This window comes from Lactuca serriola, chromosome 1 (assembly GCF_051521515.1).
Source record: "Lactuca serriola cultivar US96UC23 chromosome 1, Lser_US96UC23_V15, whole genome shotgun sequence".
Taxonomy (NCBI): Eukaryota; Viridiplantae; Streptophyta; class Magnoliopsida; order Asterales; family Asteraceae; genus Lactuca; species Lactuca serriola.
Genome location: NC_136408.1, coordinates 84819738 through 84844829, shown reverse-complemented (window position 1 = coordinate 84844829; position 25092 = coordinate 84819738). Strand labels below are relative to the sequence as shown.

General features: G+C 39.7%; 2 protein-coding genes and 1 long non-coding RNA gene across 3 annotated transcripts; all 3 read right to left on the bottom strand.

Moving 5' to 3' along the window:
• Positions 1-10079: 10079 nt before the first annotated feature.
• Positions 10080-10660, bottom strand: LOC145057971 (uncharacterized). Its single transcript, XM_079005885.1, has 4 exons — positions 10560-10660; positions 10407-10479; positions 10261-10324; positions 10080-10171 (listed from the first exon to the last, which is right to left on the bottom strand). The coding sequence occupies exons 1-4, from the start codon at positions 10658-10660 to the stop codon at positions 10080-10082; spliced, it is 330 nt and encodes a 109-aa protein (XP_078862011.1).
• Positions 10406-11254, bottom strand: LOC145069770 (uncharacterized). The gene is made up of 3 exons (XM_079016718.1): positions 10992-11254; positions 10560-10778; positions 10406-10479 (listed from the first exon to the last, which is right to left on the bottom strand). The coding sequence occupies exons 1-2, from the start codon at positions 11247-11249 to the stop codon at positions 10674-10676; spliced, it is 363 nt and encodes a 120-aa protein (XP_078872844.1). The 5' UTR covers positions 11250-11254; the 3' UTR covers positions 10406-10479; positions 10560-10673.
• LOC145069781 (uncharacterized) lies at positions 11255-11898 on the bottom strand. The gene is made up of 3 exons (XR_013689679.1): positions 11779-11898; positions 11601-11676; positions 11255-11317 (listed from the first exon to the last, which is right to left on the bottom strand). It is a non-coding gene; the product is annotated as an uncharacterized LOC145069781 (long non-coding RNA).
• Between the last annotated feature and the right edge of the window lie 13194 nt (positions 11899-25092).

Genomic DNA, 25092 nt, shown 5'->3' with positions numbered 1-25092 from the left:
ACCTTCTAGAATAAGGCCCTGGATGATTTCAAGGTGGGCTTCCATCTTAATTTCGTCCATCCCATTATCCATATGATCCACAGCCCAAAATCCAATTATCTTATAATTGCAATTCCAGTCCCCCTAAGTTTAATTAATATGTTTTTATTACAAAATTAATTTCTTAATTAATTCTTGACCAATATTAATTAATCAATATGATTTATCTTTTAATATATTATTCATATAATATATTAATAAACCATAATATCCTCTTTCTCCACTAACCATCCAGTCAAATTGCTCCGGTGAAGGCAACCCAAAAGGACCATGCTACAACCGGGTCAAGTACATACCAAATATAGTTATGCAATTAGACACTAATCCAACAGAACGGGTCCGGGTGGGAGGAATCACTGAGGACTGTTAGGGAGACCGTGGAGAGAGCCCATGGAGAGTAAGAGAAGGTGTCGTAATATTACGGGGGTACGAGAGAGAGTATCGTGTGACTGCGGGGGAGTCGTAGCATACGGGAGTCAGAGAGAGAGAGAGAGAGAGTATCATGTGACTATGGGGAGCCTTAGTATAAGCAAGTCAGAGAGAGAGTATCGCGTGACTGTGGGTAGCCGTAGCATACGTGAGTCAGTGAGAGGGTATCGTGTGACTGCGGAGAGTCGTAGCATTCGCGAGGCTAAAAGGAAGTGTCATAGGACTATAAGGAGCCATAGTGCTTGTTAGTCAGCGAGAGAGTGTTGTATAATTGTGGGGAGTCGCATCCTTACTAGCCAGGGTATGATGCAGAAAGGCTCTTAGGCTTGGGCATCCTTGCCAAATGAGATTGTGGGAACCTGGTGGCCGAACCAGGGGTGAGACTGGGGTCTCAGCAATGGTCGGAACCCGTTGTGTTTTGAGTTAGAGAGGGTTTGTCGCAAATCGAAAGGATCAAGGTGTAATGCATGCGTATATTCGTGGAACATGGGTCATAAGTATTGGGTTAGGACGAGTGGTTTCAACTCTGTGTCGGACCAGAATCTGGTGGGTGAGCTTGGCTTTATCTGTGTGGAGGACGACCGGCTTGGGATTTCGGGTGGATTTCATTTTGGGAGGGATGTGTTTCCTATTTGATGTTTTAGAGTTGGGTGAACCTAATAATTGGTTTGAGGAGGACCACGACGCACATGAAGTAACATGTGGTAGATGGCCGAGGTTGTGTGTGGGGTTCGATTTCAAATCGGGTGTAGAAATCGTTTAGGGTAAAGCGAACTTCGTGATTGTAGAGTTCAGTGTGATTGGATAAGACAAATCGGTTGGATAGGACTATTGTGAAGTCGTATAGCCGAATGGGCTAGGACAACCTTGGAGATTCAACTATTGGGTTGGGAGTTGATCTTGTATTCGGATTTGGTGTCAAGCATTCAGAGGCAGCTGGATTTATGTTTCCGGATATCAGTGAAATGATTATGTCTTTCGGATTTATGTTTCCGGATAGTACAGTCAGGTATGCACATTGAATTTGGGGACGGAGTTGAATCATCCTCGGGTCGGCAGTGAAATGATTATGTCTTACGTGAGGTCGAACCAAGTGTAGAGTTCTGGTTCCCATGTGGATTGGTAGGTCTTCATTTAGTGTTAAGGACAGAGTGCTGACGTTCACTCTTCAAATGGGTTCTGATAGCAATATCGGAGGTTGGTCATTGGTGCGAGATGGCCCCCGTTTCTTTGGGGTTTCGGTCGGAGTCGACTGTTGTGTCGGGCATAAATATTCAACAGCTAATTATGGTTGGAGATGTTTTATCGAGTCTGTTATTCGATGAGCGAATGACATGGGCATATACTGTAACGCCCGTAGATACGGGCTAGTCAGTTTAGAGATGATAAGCGTTAAAAATGACTTTTTGATAGAAGAGTGTTTAGAATAAATAATCTTAACCAAGATGTGGTATATGTCAAAAGGTTTCCGTACATATAAAGAACGCTAGAATCCGAGTTATAACGAAGAAATTATGACCTATCGAAGTTTCGCGACAGATTCGGCACGACGATGTAGGACGTAAATAGTGAATTTACGATAGAGCAATATTCAGTCTTAGTGATCTAAACGAAATTTGTAGAATACGTTAAACCGAGAGCATGCATAAAAAGAATATCTAAATCTGACTTCGTATGAGGAAGTTATGATTTTTCGAAATTCCAACTTAGCAGTATGCAGCCCAAAGTTCGAATATGAGATCGAGTGGTTTCTAGCCAAAACAATCTAAACGATAATCGAAGATCTCATTGATAATAATCCAACGGTAAAAAGACAGACGAAAACAGACGTCAGATGAAGAAGTTGTGAATTTCTAATGGAGTTTTCCTGACCCGGCCTACTAAAATAATATAATAAAAAATAAATTCAAAATTAGCCGACAGATTTTAGACGAGAGTTGTAGAACATAATCTCACCTACGCGTGGATATAAAGAACGTTGAAAACGAAACTCGTATGCGAAAGATATGAATTTCTAAATTTCGGGGCACGAACCCCGACACTGTGTTAGAGTTCACGACGTGAACACTGGGGTCACAACGTGAACTCAGTAATAATGTCTCCTGGAACCTGTCAGACCCAAGTTGCGATGACGCACCTGATGATGACTGAACTCATAACGTGAATATTTGAGATTCACGACGTGAATCTAGAAAAATGGCCATATAAATAGAAATCAAAGGGCAGCCGATTTTGGTTGCTAATTCCTTCACTCTCTCACTCCTGATACCCTCTCTAGCTGTCTTGAAGCACCCCCGAAGCCCCTGTATCACCCCAATACCCGAAGCAAGTCCCGAAGCCTCGAAGATCCCGAGAAGAAAAGAGTTTTCGAGCCGAAACTCTGCCCAAGAGAAGCCTGGTGTGTGAAGATATCTTGGTTTCATCGAAGAGTTCTACTCGCTACTAGAAAAATAGTCTTTTACAACGCGCAATGCGTGTCGTAAAACGTTCAGTCGACGTGCAAATCCGTATCAAGGAAGGCCATGTCATAAAGGAAGACGAGACGCATTTGCGCGTCGTAACCTTACGACGCGCAATGCGTGTCAAGGAAGGCCATGTCATAAAGAAGATGACACACATTCACATGTCGTAAAACTACACACATTTACGACTTGCATTGCGTATCATTAAAGCTCGTGTCATAAAGAAAGACGACACACATTTTTGTGTGTCATAATGTTTAAATGTTTTAAATATATATATATATATATATATATATATATATATATATATATATATATATATATTTAAATTTACTATTTTTCAAATTACATCACATATTTATTGTCACATAACATAAAATAAAATTTCATACACAAAAAATAAAATAAATTGCACAAAGTATAATATGTCATACAAATAATCATTCAAATGTTAAACAAAAACAATACATTGCTAACATGGGTTATACATTCCTATAAAACTAACAACCCTCGGTGACCTTGATCTAGATCGACGTCGACTTGCCATGGCGACGATTGGATTTTATATACACGACATGATTACCGACCTAAGACCTTGAGCCAAGTGCATCCCATGCTCTATTTCCAGCAACCACCACATGTTTTAGTGTCTCACAGGCTAGTATACTTCCTCATTCCCATCTAATAGTTTTCATTAACAATGGAACCACCTGTAAGGGTGGGGTGGGGTCGTACCTGTACACAACCACAACCACTTATTCCAGCATGTTTACTATATATATATATATATATATATATATATATATATATATATATATATATATATATATATATATATATCATACAATTACAAACACAAGTAACTCACCTGTTTACTTTCGAGTTAGGAAAGTAGCTCCATAACAAAGTCTAACTAACTATGAATATTATGAAACCAAATCAAACCACAAATTACAAACTGATAAACAAAGTCAACCAAGTTAAGATTAAGATGATGGGATCTAAAATGCCATACCAATTTGGGAAAAGCATCCAGCTCCTAGATAACTGTAAAGGGTAAGAAGGTAAAATCATTTGTAAAAAAAAGAATAATAATGTAAATTCATTGGTAAAAGGGTAAGAAAGTAAACTCACTTGTAGAAGGGGATAAATTCGTACTTGTCCCAATTCCCACTCTAGAATTCGCAGCTTCTTCATGTGCAGTTCCTAATTAGGTGACGTGTCAACCAGAATCCTATGTGGCATCATTTCTTCTCCAGCCTCAACCGTATCCAACATTAACTGTCAATCCAACACACAACCATCAATAAAATAACAGGTACGGATACAGATAAAGGTAAAGGGTTAGTTAATATTGCATGCTTTCTATGCTTTACAACCTTTCGTTGCTTGAATCCAGAGTTCATTGGCCCAATCCTGCAATACACAAACATAAGTTTAGAGATAAAGTGTGTGTGTGTGTGAGAGAGAGAGAGAGAGAGATTGGTGGTTACATTCTGCAACATCCAAGAAAAAGAAGACATGATTCCGAAGGTCCAGGAAATATAAAATGAAAAAAACATATAAATATTGATACACCTGTGGCACTCCCACTAGATATTTCACAAGATTCTTGTAGACACTTGTTGCAAAACCAATCAAGACATAAAAATACATGGATTATGAAAAAAAAAAAGGAATATTATTATTTATTATTTTATTACCTTTCCATTTGTTGATTCCAAAGAAGGGCATATTTGTCACGTATGGTACCACCTAAATTTACCAAAGCATCAACTTCTGATTACTTATTTCTTTCAAACCTTTCTCATTGTTGTCTAATTAATGTTCCTCTAAAATCTTGTGGCATGTAGCTTATAACTGTATCCACATCATCCATATCATCAATCTTTTCTGGTGTAGACTATTTTTGAAGCTGCCAACAACAACAAAAAACACAAAAACTAAAAGGTGAGATGGGATTTACATAAATAAATAAATAAAAGAATTAGTATCTCACAGATTTTAGCCAATTAGAGCTCTAAAGAAAGAAAAGAAAAGAAATAAAAAGACTATTATTGTATGAATTAAGATAAGAATCTTACTTCACACATTTGATGGAGTTATGTGCTTTGTCTTCCAATAACAACAACACAATACCAAACTGTGGTGTCATTTCCAGCATGTGGGTAGCCTTTTAGATCACAACCAAGCTCCATAGATGTAACACTTTTTAATTGGGGAAGCACTAATGAAAAAATAAATAATTAAATATAATATTAGGTGTGAAAAATAACAAAAATGATTTATGTACCTTGATGTTTATTTTGTTCCATGACATCAATAAGTCTTGAATTATTGATTGAGCTATGGTAGACTACAAGTTTGACATTGGGGTCTCTTAGAATAACAATGGCAGGAGCTTCTTCCATGCAAAGTTTGCAATTTTTATTATATATAATTTAAATTAATCACTAATTTAAACAGTTGTTGAGGAGAGAGTTTATGGAAATTACCAAAGCGTCCCTAGAGTAGTAAGAAATGCGAGGTAAGATTAGTATGGTTGTTGCAAACCAATCAGTAACAACATCAATAGACAACTTCAGCCTTCCCCTTTCAGTTCAATATCAAAGAGCATACATAACAGAATAAATGAAGAATTTCAAAATATTGGAAGAACTGGATAAAAGGGTATGATTGAGTTACCTCATGCAATAGTCAAATTTAGCAGGAAAATCAATCTTAGTCATAAATAGCTCAACAAACCCCCCTTCTTTGCATTTACCAGTACATTTGAGTGCCAAAGGAGCCTCCTCTTGAAGCTGAAACTCATAGAAAATGTCTATTTTAAATGGTCAAATAGAATATAATGGTCTAATCAATATGTATATATATATATATATATATATATATATATAGAGAGAGAGAGAGAGAGAGAGACCTTTGTGCCATAGACAATACCACCCCAGAGAAAGGGTGAAAGCAAGCTACATTCACCTCGTCGTCTGCACTGGGAAGCACACTCACCACTTCCATATCTGAAAATCTATATACCTACAACATTCAAAACTTCAACCTTTTTTTTTTCAACATAGCTGTGATTTTACCCTCTTGATGATGAAGTTGTGATTGTACCCCAGAAATTGAATCGCCTTCAAACTGAGGAAGCACACATGCAACACAAGCAGTTAGATATCTCCAACAAGCTGAAAATGAGCACCCATTTCACTGCAATAGCATACAATACAAACATCAACCGCCACCAAGCTCCTTATTTATTTATTTATTTATAAAAATGTTACCTTCTTTGAAGGTATCTTCAACTTACGTTTCTCCCTGGTCTCCATACCCCAACTTTGAAGGTATCTTCAACTTACGTTTCTCCCCAACACACATTGCCAATAGTCCTTGACTTCCATAATATATATAAGAATTAAATTTCACAAGAATCAAATTGGGTCATATCATATGGTTTTATACCTTTTATCACCTGACCAGTACCAAGTTCGAATTCAATTGGGTCACCCCTTTCGAAGCTGGAATTGAAAACAGTTCCATCAGTAAGTTTCCCCTGCAAAACGAGAGCTTAAAAGAATGTTCAAAGATATACATACAAATACAATCATTCATTAAGTGATACAGAAAACTGAGATAATAACTAAGAGAAGAGGGGGGAATGGGATGGGATGGAGAAAGAAAGGAAATAGATATGTAGATGTATCTACTAACTCACCCGATAATGAACTTTCACCCTATCACCTTTGTGTGCTTGGATTTCACAAGATGCTAGTTAGAACTGCAACAACAACAACAACAACAACAACAACAACAACAACAACAACAACAACAACAACAAAATGTAGGTGGTCGATACAGTTCATGTTCATAGCTCTTTTTAAACTCAAAATACATCAAATCAACAGCTTGGCATGCAAGTGAAAACCAAAATCAATAAACTAACTACATTACTCTCTAGATGCATCCTCTATGTAACCAATTATCCATACTATCTTTTTCTAGCAAAATCAAACGCATTGCATATAAAAACACCCCCTAATTGGGAAAGCTAAGACATCTTCAGATCCAAATTTTCCCCAAAAGCATATGATATTGTCTGATATATTTGGGAGGTTGATGAATTTAAGATTTGCAAGTGCTATGAAAACAAGAACAATTCAAGAGCAGGGGATCACAGGGAGAAATTTGGGAATAACTTTGATCGTACAATGCAAATTGGAATCACGAGCTTAAAACAACAAATTTGGGGGAAGTTCAAGAACAAGTGATCATTTGATATCAGCAAAGAACCCTATCTTTGATCGTACAATGCAAATTTGAGAAATGAGTTAGTGAAACTTTGGAATAACTTTTCAGTTAGCCGAGTTGGGCAGCATCAAATGCTTGTTGTCTAGATTAGATTTGGAAGTAATAGAAAAGAACCCGGTCGCATTTGTTTTCTCCGTCATTGACGGCGGTTTGTGAAGACGATGATGTCATTGTGTACTGCGATGTGGAGTTCCGATCCTGAACCGACATCTTCAGATGGCGGAAGTGTTTGCTTAGGAACTTCAAACTCTTAAAGATTTTGAGGTTCAAAGCTGGTGGTGGCGTCTTAGGGCTTGCATAGGGAGAGAAAGAAAGAGAGGAAGACGAAATACTTAAAGGATTATTAGGGCTTTTTGGTAGAGGATTTTAGAAGAAGAAGAAGTAGATGTATCGGTGGGATGTTTAATTTTTTGGTATTTCATTCCCCCCCCCCCCCCTAAGAAAACACGCCTTCCTAAAGAAAAATATAAAGCGACAGTTTTAGACGACACACTTTTTTATGATAGGTGCCCTCCGTGTTTTTAATTTTTTGTTGGAAACTATTTTTAGGGCACGCACAAATGCGTGCCCTCTATGCATCAAATTTTGCAAAACTAACATTATTTTTTACGGCATGCACAAATGTGCGTCCTCTATCAGCGAGTGTCATTGTTTGCGCGTCATTAAAGGGCTGTTTTCTAGTAGTGACTTTAATAGCCGTAGTGCTGTCCGATAATCGTCTTATCATGTGAGTGCATAGTCCATTTCATGAACATGATTTTAATACAAGTATTGGTTGAATGTACTAAATATATGTCTTGTGTGAATTATTTGGTGATGTCTGAATGAAGTGTTAAAGAACATACCTGATTGTTTATGATAACTTAGGTTAAAGAGTAAACCTAAGGTTTGTTATAATGGTTATGGGGTAGTATCTCTTTATGAGTACAAATGAGATATATACGGAGAATAGAAATTTAAAATATGTCATTGATCCGGAAGCATAGATTAGACATAGTTATTCGTCCCTAGTCTGAGAGTATGGATGGGACTTAGTTAATTGTTATTAATCTGGGAGTATGGATTAAGACTTAGTCAGTTATCATTAATCCGGGAGTATGGATTAAGACATAGTCAGTTGTCCTTAGTCCGGGAGTATGGACAGTACATAGAATCTATCATTAGTCCGGGAGTATGGATTTAGACATAGACCAATTGTCCCTTATCCATGAGTACGGAATGGGCACAATCATTGACTCGAGAATATGAATTAGATCTGCGAGTAAGAGTTAAATTTAAGGTCCAACAGTATGGATAATCTCGTTGAGAGGATTGATGGGGTGGGGTAAGAGTTGGTTATATATATAGAGAGAAAATTTTATAGTGTGAATTCTAAATTATATATATGTTATAACATTGTGGGATTGAAATCCCTATCTACTCACCAGGTTTTCCCAACCTGACCCACTCAATATTTTTGTATCACATTTATCGATACAAAGACACATTACACTGAGAGATTGAAGAGACGTATATCATTAGTGTAGATGAATGTAAGTTCGGTTTATGCTTATGTGTTTGTATTGACCAGGACATCCCAAATGTTTTAAACACTACAAGAAAAAAGGCCTTTTACGACGCTCATTGCGCGTCGTAAAAGGCTCAGATGACGCGCAAATGCGTGTCAAGGAAGGCCCTGTCATAAAGAGAGATGACGCGCTTTTGCGCGTCGTCTATAGACGACGCTCATTTACGACGCTCATTTACGACGCGCGTTTACGACACGCAATGCGTATCAAGGAAGGCCCTGTCATAAAGGAAGATGACACGCATTCGCGTGTCGTAACCTTACGACGCGCGTGTTAATGACACGCAATGCGTATCAAGAAAGCCCCAGTCAAGAAAGGTCATGTCATAAATGAAGATGACACACATTTTTGCGTATCGTAAATTTAAATGTTTAAAAAAAAATAAATTTATATATTTATTAATTTTTAATTTAAATTTGCATTTAATTTCTCATAATAGAAATAAAATACCATATACAAAAAATACAATCCATTGCATAATATAAAATAAAATTTCATACTCAAAAAATAAAATAAATTACACAAATTGTAATGTCATACAAAGAATCATTCAAATGTTAAACAAAAATAAAACATTGCTAACATGGGTTATACATTCCTATAAAACTAACAAATAATCATACAACTCTTTTTCTTACTGGAAAGGAATGTCAAACATGATTACAAGTCTCCCTTAATCTTGATTACTCACCTGCTTAAGTAGAATGTTGTTGTTGAGAAGGTTACCTAGCAACAGAGAAAAACACAACACCTCTCCCACAATCACAACATCATTTACAGAGAAAGGTTCTCAATTACTTTCATTAAGACTTTCATTCAATCACAAAAATATTAAATAAAAGGGTGAAACAGTAACTTACTTGTGATAAGTTGATCTCCCTTAGAGCAAACACAACTAAAGCATTGAACACAGAGAAAGGTTGTCAATTGCTGATCTTTTCAATTTTAGTCCCAACTCATTTTACTTGGAACGAAGAGTAAAAACATTACAAAAACCTCAAATAACGATCAAATTTGCAAGAGAATTTTGTAGGACCCAAATTGAACAAAATCAGCCATACTCGAGGACCAAAAATGTAATTTTTGCAAAAATAAGTGAGAGAAAGCACCTCAATTTCCTTCACTTCAAATTCTTGGGTGTGTGACAAACAAGAGTTACCATAAGTTTCTGAGGCCAAACTTGACCCATTCAATATGGGGAAAAAAATATGCAAATTGCCAAATTACCATATTATCCCTCAAAAAGAAAAATAGGAATGATGCAAGTGCAACACTCTTACAAGTCACTATCGAGATACAATGCAAAATGATTTCCCCCACCAAGCGCTAAATACTCAGTTGAACAAAGAGTAAAATACCGATTCACCCCTAATAAATGCACAATTAACATAATAAATCCCAAATAAATATTAAAATTATAAAAGATTTTTTTATATATTATCAAGAAAATGCAGTACCTGTGGGGCGATATATAACAGGACGCCTTGGTGTATTTGTAAACACAAATGTATCATTCGATCCCTGTATAGTATTTACTCATCATAGTGAAAAAGGGTACAAAAGTCTTTTGTCAACATATAGAGAAACGAAGACAAGACATTACCAGTAGACTTAACCCAGGGCAAAGATTGCTTCTTCTATATAAGGTTGAAAGAGATATGACATGCCTCCATGTACTAACATATAAAAAAGATAATGATATATCAAGATTCAAGAATAATGTGAAACTGAAAATATGATGAAGATGAAATTTTACCTGTATAGTAAGACCCATTTCTTTCCTTGACTGAGAACAGGGAGTGCAACATAAAGATCAGAACGTGTATTTTCTGTCATAAGTTGTGAAGGTTCTGACATTTTTGGAAGTTTATCAGAAGGAAAATCTGAGAACAAGAGCCTCAACAAGTGCTCCAGTTCCACCAACAGGGTATTCTAAACTACAACCTGGTTTATACCATTCTGCAAACATATAAATCTGCAAATATGTGGATATATATACAGGCAAAAGATTAGACATTTAGAGAACTATAAAATATGAAGGAATAGAATGGATTCTGTTTGGTTGGAATGGAATGGATGAGGACATGTGGTAATGGAATAGCCCATTCCATTCCTTCCTCAATTCCATCATACCAAAAAGTAAAACTACCTTAAAAGAAACTTTTTAATGTATGATATGATTATGTACCATTTCTGCTGAAAGAACACCATCGGATTTCACTCCAGCAAGTAAGAAAGACAAAAGATCCACCCAATTTCTAATGAAAGGATCTTTGAGTCCCAATGAATCAACTATTTTTGAAAAAGGGCGTAAAAGCTTTGTGGCACCAAGAACACCTTGAGGTCCCATTTTTGCAAATGATTTTAGGAGTGGATATGCATATCTAACTCCAGCAGTAGAAACAACTCCCAAATCACCTCGAATAGATAAAGGTGGCAAAGCCATGGCAGCTGCGTATTGTACTGTGAGGTATTCCTTCTTGATTTTAGATTTCACTTGGATCCATGATCTTCCTGCATATATATATACATGACCATAAATTATTATATGACTTTAAAGTTGAAAAATGATATCAACTTTAAAAAGGTTAAATGCAAGAAAACTTATTTACAGATTATATAGAAAAACTTATTTCTATCATTACTCATGATTTTGTTATTTTTCAAAACAAAATAATAACTTTCAAATCATACATCCAAACACCCCCATTAGCATTAAACCAATTCATAATCGTTTATCTACTAAAATAATTATAGTCAACATATTTATTCAAACAAGGAACCAAAAAGACCTTACCCTCGATAACAAGCCCATAGTAAAGCATAAAAATCAAGTTGTTCCATGGAGAAGATGTCACTTGTTCAAGCAACACCTACAAATATATAGATCAAATCGCGAATTAGGTGTCATATAATTCAGTTGTAAGATTGTAAATTTCCATTGTTATCCTTATTATCAAAGGTTCTTAGGATACCTTTTTGGCAACTGTTGTCGTGTCTTTTTTGCCCTTGAACAACTTATCCAACAATAAGTGGTAGAAATGCCCAAATGGTCCAAGATATGCACACCCAAAAAGCTACAAACACTCCCGCATTAATATTCTATACTGATTCTTATATATATATATATATATATATATATATATATATATATATATATATATTTGACTGGTGCTTTTTCATTTGTTGCAGAGAGAATAAGTTATGTGACTTTCATATCCTGATATTTTATATGTGACACCCCGACCTTACGGATACTGTCATTTATTCTTAGTATTCTTTAATTCATTAGGAATGGTGAAAAGTTTAACAGCAGAACATGGTAACCTGCTATCTGGTAACACCAATGGTTCCTAAGTGCAAATCAAGAAAATAAGAGCAACAAATATCGCAGGTTTCTCTCCCTCCTTGAAATTGAGCACAAGTCTAAAACAAAAGAAATATGATGAAATTGAACACAGGGCCTAAATTCTTTGAGAAATTTTCAGAATTCAATGAAGAACCATACATGTTCAACAGAAAAATCATAAATCAAAACCTATATATTATCAAAAAATCGGACCTGATGAGAAGAGGAAAAAGGAAGAAGCGTACCTGATGAGAAGGGGAAGGAGACTTCAAAAAATTGAAACAGATGAGAAGAGGATCGTCGACGATTGGTTGTTGCGGGAGAAGAAAATTGGCGTTGAAGTAGGAGAAGAAACGATGGAGTCGCTGATTTCTTCCTTTGGTAGGGCAAGGGTATAAATGGAAACCCCTCTCCCTTTCTTCCTCCTTTCTCAGTCAGTCGATTTTTTCCATCTTACCCGATTAGATTAAGCTTTCCGAGTCAGATACACAAATTTAGTTCATCAAACGTCTTTATCTGACCGGGTCATCAAAAAAAGTCGTTGATGTCTGAGATTCGATACCTTGAACCAAGAAATCCCTAAATCTCTATGAGATAGGAGCGCCGACACCTCGATCGATTTTGTTGAGAAGCATCGAGCATAACACTAAATCTTTTAGGAGTCGCAGTCGCATGCCAGGAGAAGTGAATGTGATGTTGCAGTGGTCTGTTAGAGATAGACAGAAAGGAAGGACATGGATGGAGGAAAAGGGTGGCCTGGTGGTTCTAGGGTTTTTATACAAATGGTGGTGTTAGTAACCAACGATGGTGATTGACCATGGAGTTTCGAGACCTTGACTTTAATGGAGCTATTGTTCTACTTGATATGGAAATCACTCTAAATTTGTAGTTGTAATACAGCTCTTCTATTGATTGAGAGGCTAAGAAAGTACTTGAGGAACTGAAGATAGAGGGAAGTAGATGAAGGGTTTTTGAACTGAAACCGTAGTTCCAACAATAGTCATGGTTCCAAAAACTGTACCCCTTTGATCAATTTCATGGCCTGGTGACCAAAAAACCTTCGATTTCACTAAGAACCGGAACCCTAGTTCCAACAATAGTCGATTTTTGGTATTTGATTGAGAGAGAGAGAGAGAGAAGAACGATTGAAAGAAGGTAGAGGAGACCTTGGTGGGGTTTTTAAATTTTCAGAATTTCATTTCCCCCTTTCCCCCACTATTAAAGGATGGAACGCGTGTTCCATTAAAAAATATAAAGCGACATCCTTAGACGACGCGCATTTTATCATAGGTGCCCTCCGTGTTTTTTTAGACACTAATTTAAGGGCGCACAATAATGCGTGTCTTCTATCCTAAATTTTTTTGAAGAGATGACATTTTTCTAATGTCACTCTCCTTTGCGTAACATAGATCAATGAGCGTCGTATTTTGCGCGTCGTAAAAGGCCTTTTTTCTTGTAGTGAAAACGTAAAAAATACATCTCTTCGGAGATGTTTTGATAAAGTATTTATCATGTTTTTTAGGAATAAATTCCGTAGCACTTTTAATCAAAGGATTACTCTGATTTTATTTTAAAAAGCATAAAATAAATCGGAGTTTTCTGGTCGTGAATTTGGGGATGTCACAGTTGGTATCAAAACATTAGTTTAAGCGAACTAGGAATTTGTAGGATTTCTAGACTTAAACTTAGAATGCTAAGTGATGGTTGTGAGATGAGTGTCTACCATATTTTAGACACGAGCAATAGTTTATTTTAGGAAAGATGCCTAAAATGATTTTATGTGCTAAATGCTATATGTTTACAATATATGCTATTATTTGTTTGGATCTATGGTCTGTTGCCGACCGGATCTGGAAACCTTACGTGTTTAGGATTTTAAGCGTACGACTACGATATTAGAACTAGCATGTAAACGTTTCAGAGTGATAAGGAAATTTATACCTCTATCATAAATAAAGATTTCCTATCTTAAAATTGTCTCCTAAGTATACTGAGCGTCTGCTTGGGTGTACAAAATGTTATGGTGAAGACTCGTAGAGAATTGAGTAAATGGAGCAAATTAAGGGCTTATGATAGTGCATGACACCTATCGGAAGATATCGTAAGAGTGGTATCTTGCATTTAGAATATGTCTGATAAAATAACGGAAAGTTTAAAGGAGTACGGTACATCTAAAGTACACCTTCGATTGGCAGGATGATGGAACGATTGGTGTAATTCTTGAAATTGTCCCATCGTCTGAAATTTCCATCACCAACCGAGTTGAAGTAGAATTGATGAGTGAAGATGCATATAGAAGAAGTCCTGGTAGAGTCTAGGAAAATTTGTACGATTAATTGGACACATTCGTATGTGTTAAATTGTTTTGTGATTTTAGGACTTGGGGACTGTAAGACAATACTTGGGACAAGTATGAGTAGGTGTGAATAGTAGTAGAGATCTATACTACTGGAAGCACAGGACTCACGCTTGGATCAGGGAAAGTCACAAGGTTACCAAGAAGCTAGTGATTGGTCTCGTTTTATTCAAGTATGTCGTTACCATTGTTTCGGTAATGACTAAGAAGATGATTGATATTCTGACCCTAGTGGTCATATTAAATTGATTCCGACTACGAGGAGTTTGTTACGTGGTTCGGAGATCCAAGTTCGATGTAACATCAGAATTAAGGCAGAAGATTGAAATCAATGCGATCAATAGAATTGTGCTCGTTGTTAGAGAAATTGGTAGCTAGACGTTGCATCACCCGATGATAGGTCATTAAAATATGACACATCGATCCATGGTAGTAATAAAAGAGCATGCCTTAAGTTTCTTAAAGAAGAAGGAGTCTCTAGTAAGGATCGAGATTGTGACTTGAAGGTCATAATTTGGATTTTAACATAAGATAGAAAGCAGGCGCAAGATTTGAGCACCGCCTACAATCAAGAAGTCCTAGAGTTAGATACTCATTCGAGGAAACATAGAAGTTACAGTTAGTACCTAGGACGAAAAGATAATGTATGGAATCATTATACATGCCCTATTTTCGTTGATGGTTTCGGGACGTAATCATCCTAAGGAGGAGATAATTGTACTGCCCATAGATCCGGGTTAAGTCAATTTAGAGACGATAAGCGTCAAAAATGACTTTTTGATAGAAGAGTGTTTAGAATAAATAATCTTAACCAAGATGTAATATATGTCACAAGGTTTCCGTACATATAATGAACGCTGAAATCCGAGTTATAACGAAGAAATTCTGACATGTCGAAGTTTCACGACAGATTCGGCATGCGTTGTAGGACGTAAATAGTGAATTCAAGATAGAGTGATATTTAGTCTTAGTGATCTAAATGAAAGTCGTAGAATACGTTAAACCGAGAGCATGCATAAAAAGAATGTCTAAATCTGACTTCGTACGAGGAAGTTATGATTTTTTGAAGTTCCAACTTAGCAGTATGCAGCCCAAAGTTCGAATATGAGATCAAGTGGTTTCTAGCCGAAACAATCTAAATCAGAATTGAAGAACTAGTCGATAGTAATGCAACGGTAAAAAGACAGACAAAAACGGACGTCAGATGAAGAAGTTGTGAATTTCTAACGGAGGTTTCCTGTCCCGGCCTACTAAAAATAATATAATAAAATATAAATCAAACTTAGCCGACGGAGTCTGAACGAGAGTTGTAGAGCATAATCTCACCTACGTGTGGATATAAAGAACGTCGAAAACGAAGATCGTATGCGAAAGATATGAATTTATGAAGTTCGGGGCACGAACCCCGACACTGTGTCAGAGTTCACGACGTGAACTCGGTAATAACGTCTCCTGGAGCCTGTCAGACCCAAGTTGCGATGAGCCGATGATGCACCTGATGATGACTGAACTCAGACGTGAATATTTGAGATTGAAGAGGTGAATCCAGAAAAATGGCCCTATAAATAGAAATCGAAGGGCAGCCGATTTTGGTTGCTAATTCCTTCACTCTCTCACTCCCGATACCCTCTCTAGCTGTCTTGAAGCACCCTTGAAGCCCTGGTATCTCCCCGACACCCAAAGCAAGTCCCGAAGCCCCAAAGATCCCGAGAAGAAAGAGTTTTCGAGCCGAAGCTCTGCCCGCGAGAAGCCCGGTGTGTGAAGATATCCTGGTTTCATCGAAGACTTCTACTTTAAGAGCCGAAGTGCTGTCGGATAATCGTCTTATCATATGAGTGCATAGTCCCTTTCATGAACATGATTTAATACGAGTATTGCTTGAATGTATTTAGTATTTGTTTTGTGTGAATTATTTGGTGATGTCTGAATTAAGTGTTAAAGAACATACCTGATTGTTTATGATAAGTGATAACTTAGGTTAAAGAGTAAACCTAAGGTTTGTTATAATGGTTATGGGGTAGTATCTCTTTATGAGTACAAATGAGATATATACGGGGAATAGAACTTTAAAATATGTCATTGATCCGGAAGCATGGATTAGACATAGTTATTCGTCCCTAGTCCGAGAGTATGTATGGGACTTAGTTAATTGTCATTAATTCGGGAGTGTGGATTAAGAATTAGTCAGTTGTCATTAATCCGGGAGTATGGATTAAGACATAGTCAGTTGTCCTTAGTACGGGAGTATGTATTTAGACATAGACCAATTGTCCCTCATCCGGGAGTATGGAATGGGCACAATCATGGACTCAAGAATACGAATTAGATCTGGGAGTAAGAGTTAAAATTTAAGGTCCAAGAGTATGGTTAGTCTCGTTGAGAGGATTGACGGGGTGGGGTAGGAGTTGACTATATATATATATATATATATATATATATATATATATATATATATGAGAGAGAGAGAGAGAGAGAGAGAGAGAAAATAAATTTTATATTGTGTGAATTCTAAATTATATATATTTTATAACATTGTGTGATTGAAATCCCTATGTACTCACCAGGTTTTCCCAACCTGACCCACTCAATATTTATGTATCACCTGTATTGATACAAAGACACATTACATTGAAAGATTGAAGAGACGTATATCATTAGTGTAGATGAATGTAAGTTCGGTTTACGCTTATGTGTCTGAATTGACCAGGACATCCCAAATGTTTTAAAACCAAAAAAAAATACATCTCTTCGGAGATGTTTTGATAAAGTATTTATCATGTTTTTGGGGAACAAATTCCGCAACACTTTTAATCAAAGGATTACACTGATTTATTTTAAAAAGCATAAGCTAAATCGGTGTTTTCTGGTCGTGAATTTTGGGATGTCACAATTGGTATCAAAACATTAGTTTAAGCGAACTAGGAATTTGTAGGATTTCTAGACTTAAACTTAGAATGCTAAGTGATGATTGTGAGATGAGTGTCTACCATATTTTAGACACGAGCAATAGTTTATTTTAGGAAGATGCCTAAAATGATTTTATGTGCTAAATGCTATATGTTTACCATATATGCTATTATTTGTTTAGATCTATGGTCTGTTGCCGACCGGATCTGAAAACCTTACGTGTTTAGGATTTTAAGCGTACGACTACGATATTAGAACTAGCATGTAAACGTTTCAGAGTGATAAGGAAATTTATACCTCTAACGTAAATAAAGCTTTCCTATCTTAAAATTGTCGCCTAAGTACACCGAGCGTCTGCTTGGGTGTACAAAACGTTATGGTGAAGACTCGTAGAGAATTGAGTAAATGGAGGAAATTAAACGCTTATGATAGTGAATGACACCTATCGGAAGATATCGTAAGAGTGGTATCTTGCCTTTAGAATATGTCTGATAAAATAACGGAACGTTTAGAGGAGTACGGTACATCTAAAGTACACCTTCGATTGGCAGGATGATGGAACGATTGGTGTAATTCTTGAAATTGTCCCATTATCTGGAATTTCCATCACCAACCGAGTTGAAGTAGAATTGATGAGTGAAGATGCATATAGAAGAAGTCCTGGTAGAGTCTAGGAAAATTTGTACGATTAATTGGACACATTCGTATGTGTTAAATTGTTTTGTGATTTTAGGACTTGGGGACTGTAAGACAATACTTGGGACGAGTATGAGTAGGTGTGAATAGTAGTAGAGATATATACTACTGGAAGCACATGACTCACGCTTGGATCAGGGAAAGTCACAAGGTTACCAAGAAGCTAGTGATTGGTCTCGCTTTATTCAAGTATGTCGTTACCATTGTTTCAGTAATGACTAAGAAGATGATTGATATTTTGACCCTAGTGGTCATATCAAATTGATTCCGACTACGAGGAGTTTGTTACATGGTTCGGAGAACCAAGTTCGATGTAACATCGGACTTAAGTCAGAAGATTGAAATCAATGCGATCAATAGAATTGTGCTCGTTGTTAGAGAAATTGGTAGCTAGAGATGTTGTAACACCCAAAATAAGAAAGGCCAAGAAATGAAAGAAAACTCTAAGTCAAAGGGTCAACTCGTCAAGTCCAGGGAGGAACTCGATGAGTCGGAGCGGGATACGGATTATCGAGTAAGTGACCGGGTCGACGAGTGGACTCGCGAGTCTGGTCTGAGCAAGGAAAACCCTAAATCCAAGACTTGGAGCCTATTTAAGCATCTCATTCTCTTTCCTAGGGATCCTTTACTGCATCTTTAACCCAGAACACCAAACCCTAGCCGTCATATCCGTTTTTGAGCTAATTATTGCCTTGAAGAGTGCATTAAAGCTTGGAGAAGGAAGAAGGATCTTGGAGGTGCGAGAAGGAGCTATAGATTCGGGATTGGGAAGACATTTCAGAACATTTGGAGGTAATAAACTAGTACTTGGACTCCATTACACCTAGATCTATTCTTATGTGTGAGTTTTGTGCATTTTTGGCATGATAAATAACCATTTCGAGCTAGAAATTCAGATATGAGGTTGCTACCTTAGGTCCATGCTTGTTTTGGTCTAGAATCCCATAAAGTAATAGCTCTTGGTATGTTGGTGAAGCATTTTGTCATAAACCCTAGTTTTGAGTGTTTTGAGCCTAGATCTCCATAGCTACACGTAAGGTTTGCCACTTTACGTGAGGAATAGGCCTTAGAAGTATGGATCTATGTGTTGGATCCCCTGTTTGGCTCGAAAAGCCACTGCATGGATTAAGATTTGGAACGACTCGGCGAGTCAGATGGGTGGACTCGGTGAGTTAGAAGAAGTTGGGCTGGAACTCGACGAGTTGGAAGAACAACTCGGCTAGTCTGTTGAAGATTGCCTTGGACTCGGTGAGTCTGTTCTTAGACTCGACGAGTCAAGTCGCGAAACCCGAAACCCTTCGAGTTAAGACTCGGATCAGTGCGTTGTGTGGGGACTCAGTGAGTTGGACAGGTCAGGACTCGGAAATCGGTAGACTCGGCGAGTCAGGGGCTGACTCGGCGAGTCGAGTCGCGGAGGAAAGGATTCTGAGCTAATGAACTCGGCGAGTCAGTAGGCAGACTCGGCGAGTAGGGTTGACCTAGAAGGTTGACTTTGACCAGGACTTTGACTTTGACCAGAGTTGACCTAGTTGACTTTCGGGGGACAGTTAGACTAAGTGTTGCTTTGATATTGGTAGCTCGGGGAGCTAATGGAGCAGGAGTTCAGAGAGTTGTCGGGCAGCAGCTAGAGGGGCTATCAGCAAGTTCAGCAAGTGCAGGTGAGTTTCCCTTTTGGGTGAATGGGTCTAAGGCCACAATACCAACCCATGTAGTTATGAGTAGAAGACCCAGGGGTTAGCCCTAGGCACAGTATGCTACTATGATATTCAGGACAAGGTCCAATGATACCGGGCGGGTGCCCAAGGAATGGTTTATATGATAGTTTATACTTGTTGTCTGTGTGATACATGTATGTGCCGGGTAAGGAGGTGAGTGTGGGCGAGGTCCCGCACCTCACCAATAGTAGAGTGTGGATGGTGTTCCACATCTCATTAGCAGCAGAACAGGGGTGAGGCCCAAGTTAGGGAAAGAGTGAGTGTGGGATGGGCCCATATCTCACTACCAGTAGGAGTGTGGACGGGGTTCCATGACTAACCAGTTGCAGGACATAGGCGAGGCCCAAGATAGGCGAGGCCTTTAGAACAGGATTTGGTAGTGTACGATAGTGTGTATCTGTTGCAATAAGTTTATGTGTTAGTATTTGTTGGCGGGCAAGGCCCAATGACAGGCAAGGCCTAAGTGAAAATGATCTGTATCCGAGCGGGGCTCGAAGCCAGGAGAGGCCTGGAGCGGCAGGGCCGTTGTAGCGGGCGAGGCCCGAGGTAGGGGGCGTGGCCCAGTATGTGCAGTATGTGGTTATGCATGGTGTGTGGTAGGTTGGGGAACTCACTAAGCTTCGTGCTTACGGTTTTCAGTTTTGCTTTTAGGTACTTCCGGTAGCGGAAGGAAGAGCTCGGGGTGATCGCATGGCACACACCATAGATTAAACCACCTGGGATGTTTACTCTGATAATGAACATATGTTTTGGAAATTAATACTCTGATTATGTTATGGCTTGATAATTATGTTTTAAGTAATGTTTTATAAAAGAAATTTTTAGTCTGAAATTTTGGGACGTTACAAGTTGGTATCAGAGCCTTGGTTTGAGGGATTCGGACATACTCTCGGGTGTGTCTGAAGTCAAACTAAGGGATTGGTCTAAAAGTTTTTAGAATGAGAAGACAGTTTTGTAAAAAGAGTTTTTAGAAATGAAAAACTTTTAGAAAAGCGAAAAGAATTCAGAAATAAAAGAATTTTGATAAGAGAAAAGGGTGTGGTGCATGCAATCAGCTGAGCTTAAGTAAGTACCCCAAAATACCCTTGCAAGTTATGTTATGATTATCAGTTAATAGAACAACATGCTAGATTAGGACTAAGGATCTAGGGAGGATGTCTTATGTGCCTGTTATATGTGCTTTGAGTTGCATGATAGTGCTGATTAGACAGTAGTAGGATAGTCTGTTTAGGTTATGCCTCAGTTTATGAGTTTGTGTTGCATGCTAGTACAGATTCCTGATATGAGATTATGATTGCTTGAGTATGTTATGGTTAGATTTCCCTTGTATGAATGTTGCTTGCTTTGTTCATTGTGGGATTCTGAGTGATGGGAGTTAGCCATTAGGTGAATACGTAACGTCACATGTGAACAGGGTTGAATAATCTCAGAGTGCTGGATTTGGCCCTATTGCGCAGCTCTCATTTGAGTCCAACCGTTGTAGGGACGAGTCTTTTACTCAAAGGATTATCTGAGCCTCATCACATGTGATGGTATCCAGATGATGGCTAATTGGCATCATAAGGAGGCCGTCAGCGGCTGAGGACTGGTTTGGTTTGAGTCAGAGGTTTCCCTGGGGCAAGCCTAGGATGAGGTAGTGCTGGGAGCAGTAGTAGTGGAAAAGGGACCTGGTGGAGTTGAAGCAGTTCTTGAGGAAAGTACGGATAGATGTGGAAGGTAGTATGGGCCCATACTACTGAAAGCAGAGGATCCGTACTCGATTCGGGAAAGGCCAAGACAAGACCGGGAAACAGGTAGTGCGGGTGTTTGGTCTCGTAGCAGTGATAAGTATTCTGATAAGTGGATGTATTATATTTTCAGCATGGTGACATTGTGAGAGACACCAGTGGGCGGATCAGGCGCCGGAGAGGGATCAGGCTCGGGTTCAGGAGCCGAGTAGCTCGAGGAGCGGATGAGGGAGTTGATATCAGCTGAGGTTACGCACAACATACTAGACCAAACTCCTGTGATCTTTGGCACGGTCAAGGAGGGTATACTGGAGATCTTGGATGAGAGGCTGGGAGCCTTCCGTACCGAGATGATGGCTTTGATGGGAGCGCGTACTTTGAAATTCCGAGAGTTCAGGGCTTTCGGGGCACCAGATTATCATGGAGCCAGGGACCCCATTGTTAGCAGCAGGTGGTTGGCTGATGTTGCCAACGCGTTTTGTACGAGCCGGTGTCCCAAGGGGGACAAGATCAGACTCGCTTCCTGTCTTCTGAAGGACAGAGCGAGGGATTGGTGGGAGGAGGTTGGTCATGCCATTGGTGATGATGTCGCGTTGGACGCGATGACATGGAGCGATTTCTCGGCCAGGTTCAGGGTGGAGTTTTCGCCGATTATTAAGGTGCAGCAGTTGGCACGGGAGTTTCAGGATTTGACGCAGACAACTGAGACTGTGGCGGAGATCACTGCCAAATTCAGGGAGAGGATCCTTCTTGTTCCGCAGTATGTCGCGGATGAGGATATGAAGAAGGCCCGATATCACGAGATGTTGAGGGCTGACATCAGGGAGTTCGTGAGCAGGTCCGGCTATAAGACGCTGGAAGATATGATCTCTCAGGCTAGAGAGAGGGAGATTGATTTGGAGCAGATCCGAAAGAGGAAGACGGATGAGGTTCAGGTAGCCGCAGGCTTGGGCAAAAGGCCCAAGGGATCGGATTCGAGATCGAGGGATTATCCGGACCGCAGCCGGTGCGGGAAGTGCGGCAGGGCGCACGGGGGCGCGTGCAGGAGTGGTAGCGGTGGTGAGTCTGGTTGCTTCAAGTGCGGTCAAACTGGTCATTTTAGCAGGGATTGTACTATTACCACCACACAGGGATTAGACTTGATATGTTCTCACTGCAATCAGCGGGGCCACAAGAAGGCCCAGTGCCCCACTTTATTTCCGGCAGGACGGGTGATGGCACCTGCCCCTGCAACCTTGAGGATGACATACGGCCGTTAGGGCCGTGCAGAGGCACCTGCGGTAAGAGGCAGGGCTTTTCAGATAACTACCTTGGATATTTGAATGGTAATTAAGGGATGGGTTCTATTGGAGAAGGTTACTGAGGATGCAGTAACTGTAGCATGCCTGGGAGGGACTTGGTATGTCTCGCTAGTTCGGAGCTGTATGGTTTTAGAAATGGACTAGTTAGATCCCTAGCTATGGTAAGCTTGGGATTCCTCAGCAGATTGATTATGGAATGGTAGCAAGGATTCGGAATTCTTTTCGAACATTAAGCAGCAAGGTGTAAGCAGGATCGAAGTGGGGGAGAATCCTCCGAGTGTACAAGGGTAAGAGCACGCAGATCCAGAATGAGTACGCGATCTTTGAGAAGGAAAAGGAGTAGTACAATGTTTGATAGATTGAGGAGTTCAGGGTTGGGAGTTTGAGGAACTCCCCATTAGTTAGTACATGTAATGGTGATGGTTAGTACATGGTTGGGAATTCAGGGTGGAGGATCGCCTATAGGACTCGAGTGAGTCGGAAGGAGGATCTTGAGAACTGATAGCATGGGGTGCTTTCGTATTAGCGGCCAGTGGTAGAGAGTGTTGTAAGACTACGGGGCAGTCGTAGCATCCACTAGCAGTCAGTGATGGAAGGTGATGTAAGACTGCAGGTAAGCCGTAGCATTCCATAGTAGCTTCGTTGGCGGAGTTGGGGCGATGCCCTCATCTCCTAGTGATCAGATAGGGATCAGGAATGGACGAGAATGGTAGGGAGTTTGCCTATATAGCCCTAGAAAGGTGAGACCTTGGGAGAGGCCGCTCCAAGATATAGTTGGGTGAGACCCGTGGGCGAGGCCTGTATGAGAGTAGCAGTATAGGTAAGACCTGAGAGCAGGGTTGCTCAATAGTATGCTTGGGTGAGACCCGTGGGCGAGGCCCGAGCGAGAGTGGTTAGACAAGTGGGACTAGAAGGATAGAGGCGGGTGAGACCCGTGGGCGAGGCCCGTGAGTTTTAGCAGCACAGGTGGGACCTGGTAGGGACCTTAGTGTCGAGGTAGGGGATCGAGGATCCCAGGATTGTAGTGCCTGAATGGCAGAATAGATTGAGCAATTATAGGTGGTCGAAGTTTCTTCGAAAGTCGCTGGGAGCGACTAGGAGTTGTGTTGGGGCTAGCGACCGGTGGGAGCCGGTAATCCAGATATTGATAGATTGGTAGCGACCAGGGTGGTCTCAGTTCATCCAGAAGGCAGGTAAGGAATAGCAGAAATTTCCAGCCAGTAGAAGTGCTGGTAAGCGGCCTATGGTGGAATTCAGTTAGTTGATCATGGGGTGCTCGACACCCAATCATAGTAGAGAGGAATGTCCAGTGGATACTGGCGGTAATGACCCGTACTGGAAGGAGCGGGGTGATGGAGTGGGTGAAGAATAGAACCTTCACGGTGACAGAGGAAGTAGTTGGTATGGAAGGTTGCCCTGGAAAGGGCGGAAATCGCACAAGGAAAGATGGGTGAACCCCTATGGGTTCAGTTGCAGTACTCGGAGAGTACCAGAAGGATTGTCGGTTGAGTAAATTGTGTTTCCAGGATGTTCAGGGTCAGGGTTGACCCGAGATTATTATCCGCAAGGATTAATGGTCGCCAGGAGGACCGGGCGAAAGGCCAGCAGAGGTAGTCCACAAGGGTTAGGGTGTTAGTTTTCCCAAACAGAGAGTTGGAGGCAGTTCGCAGGATAGTTGGCCATAGCAAACTTCGAGGACGAAGTTTAGTTTAAGTGGGGAAGAGTTGTAACACCCAAAATAAGAAAGGCCAAGAAATGAAAGAAAACTCTAAGTCAAAGGGTCGGCTTGTCGAGTCCAGGGAGGAACTCGACGAGTCGGAGCGGGATCCGGGTTATCGAGTTAGTGACCGAATCGGCGAGTCGACGAGTCTGGTCTGAGCAAGGAAAACCCTAAATTCGGGACTTGGAGCCTATTTAAACGTCTCATTCTCTTCACTAGGGTTCCTTTACTGCCTCTCTAACCCAGAACACCAAACCCTAGCCGCCATATCCGTTTTGAGCTAATTATTGCCTTGAAGAGTGCATTAAAGCTTGGAGAAGGAAGAAGGATCTTGGAGGTGCGAGAAGGAGCTATGGATCCGAGATTGGGAAGACATTTCAGAACATTTGGAGGTAATAAACTAGTACTTTGACTCCTTTACACCTAGATCTATTCTTATGTGTGAGTTTTGTGCATTTTTGGCATGATAAGTAACCATTTCGAGCTAGAAATACAGATCTGAGGTTGCTACCTTAGGT

Excerpts from the sequence above, each read along its gene's own strand:
- LOC145069770 (XM_079016718.1), bottom strand. The coding sequence starts at position 11,249 with ATGGCTTTGCCACCTTTATCTATTCGAGGTGATTTGGGAGTTGTTTCT. Across the intron at positions 10,779-10,991 it reads GTGTTCTTTCAGCAGAAATG|ATTTATATGTTTGCAGAATG; the intron begins GTACATAATCAT and ends ACATATTTGCAG.
- LOC145057971 (XM_079005885.1), bottom strand. The coding sequence starts at position 10,660 with ATGTCAGAACCTTCACAACTTATGACAGAAAATACACGTTCTGATCTT. Across the intron at positions 10,480-10,559 it reads AAATGGGTCTTACTATACAG|TACATGGAGGCATGTCATAT; the intron begins GTAAAATTTCAT and ends TTTATATGTTAG. Across the intron at positions 10,325-10,406 it reads GCCCTGGGTTAAGTCTACTG|GGATCGAATGATACATTTGT; the intron begins GTAATGTCTTGT and ends AATACTATACAG.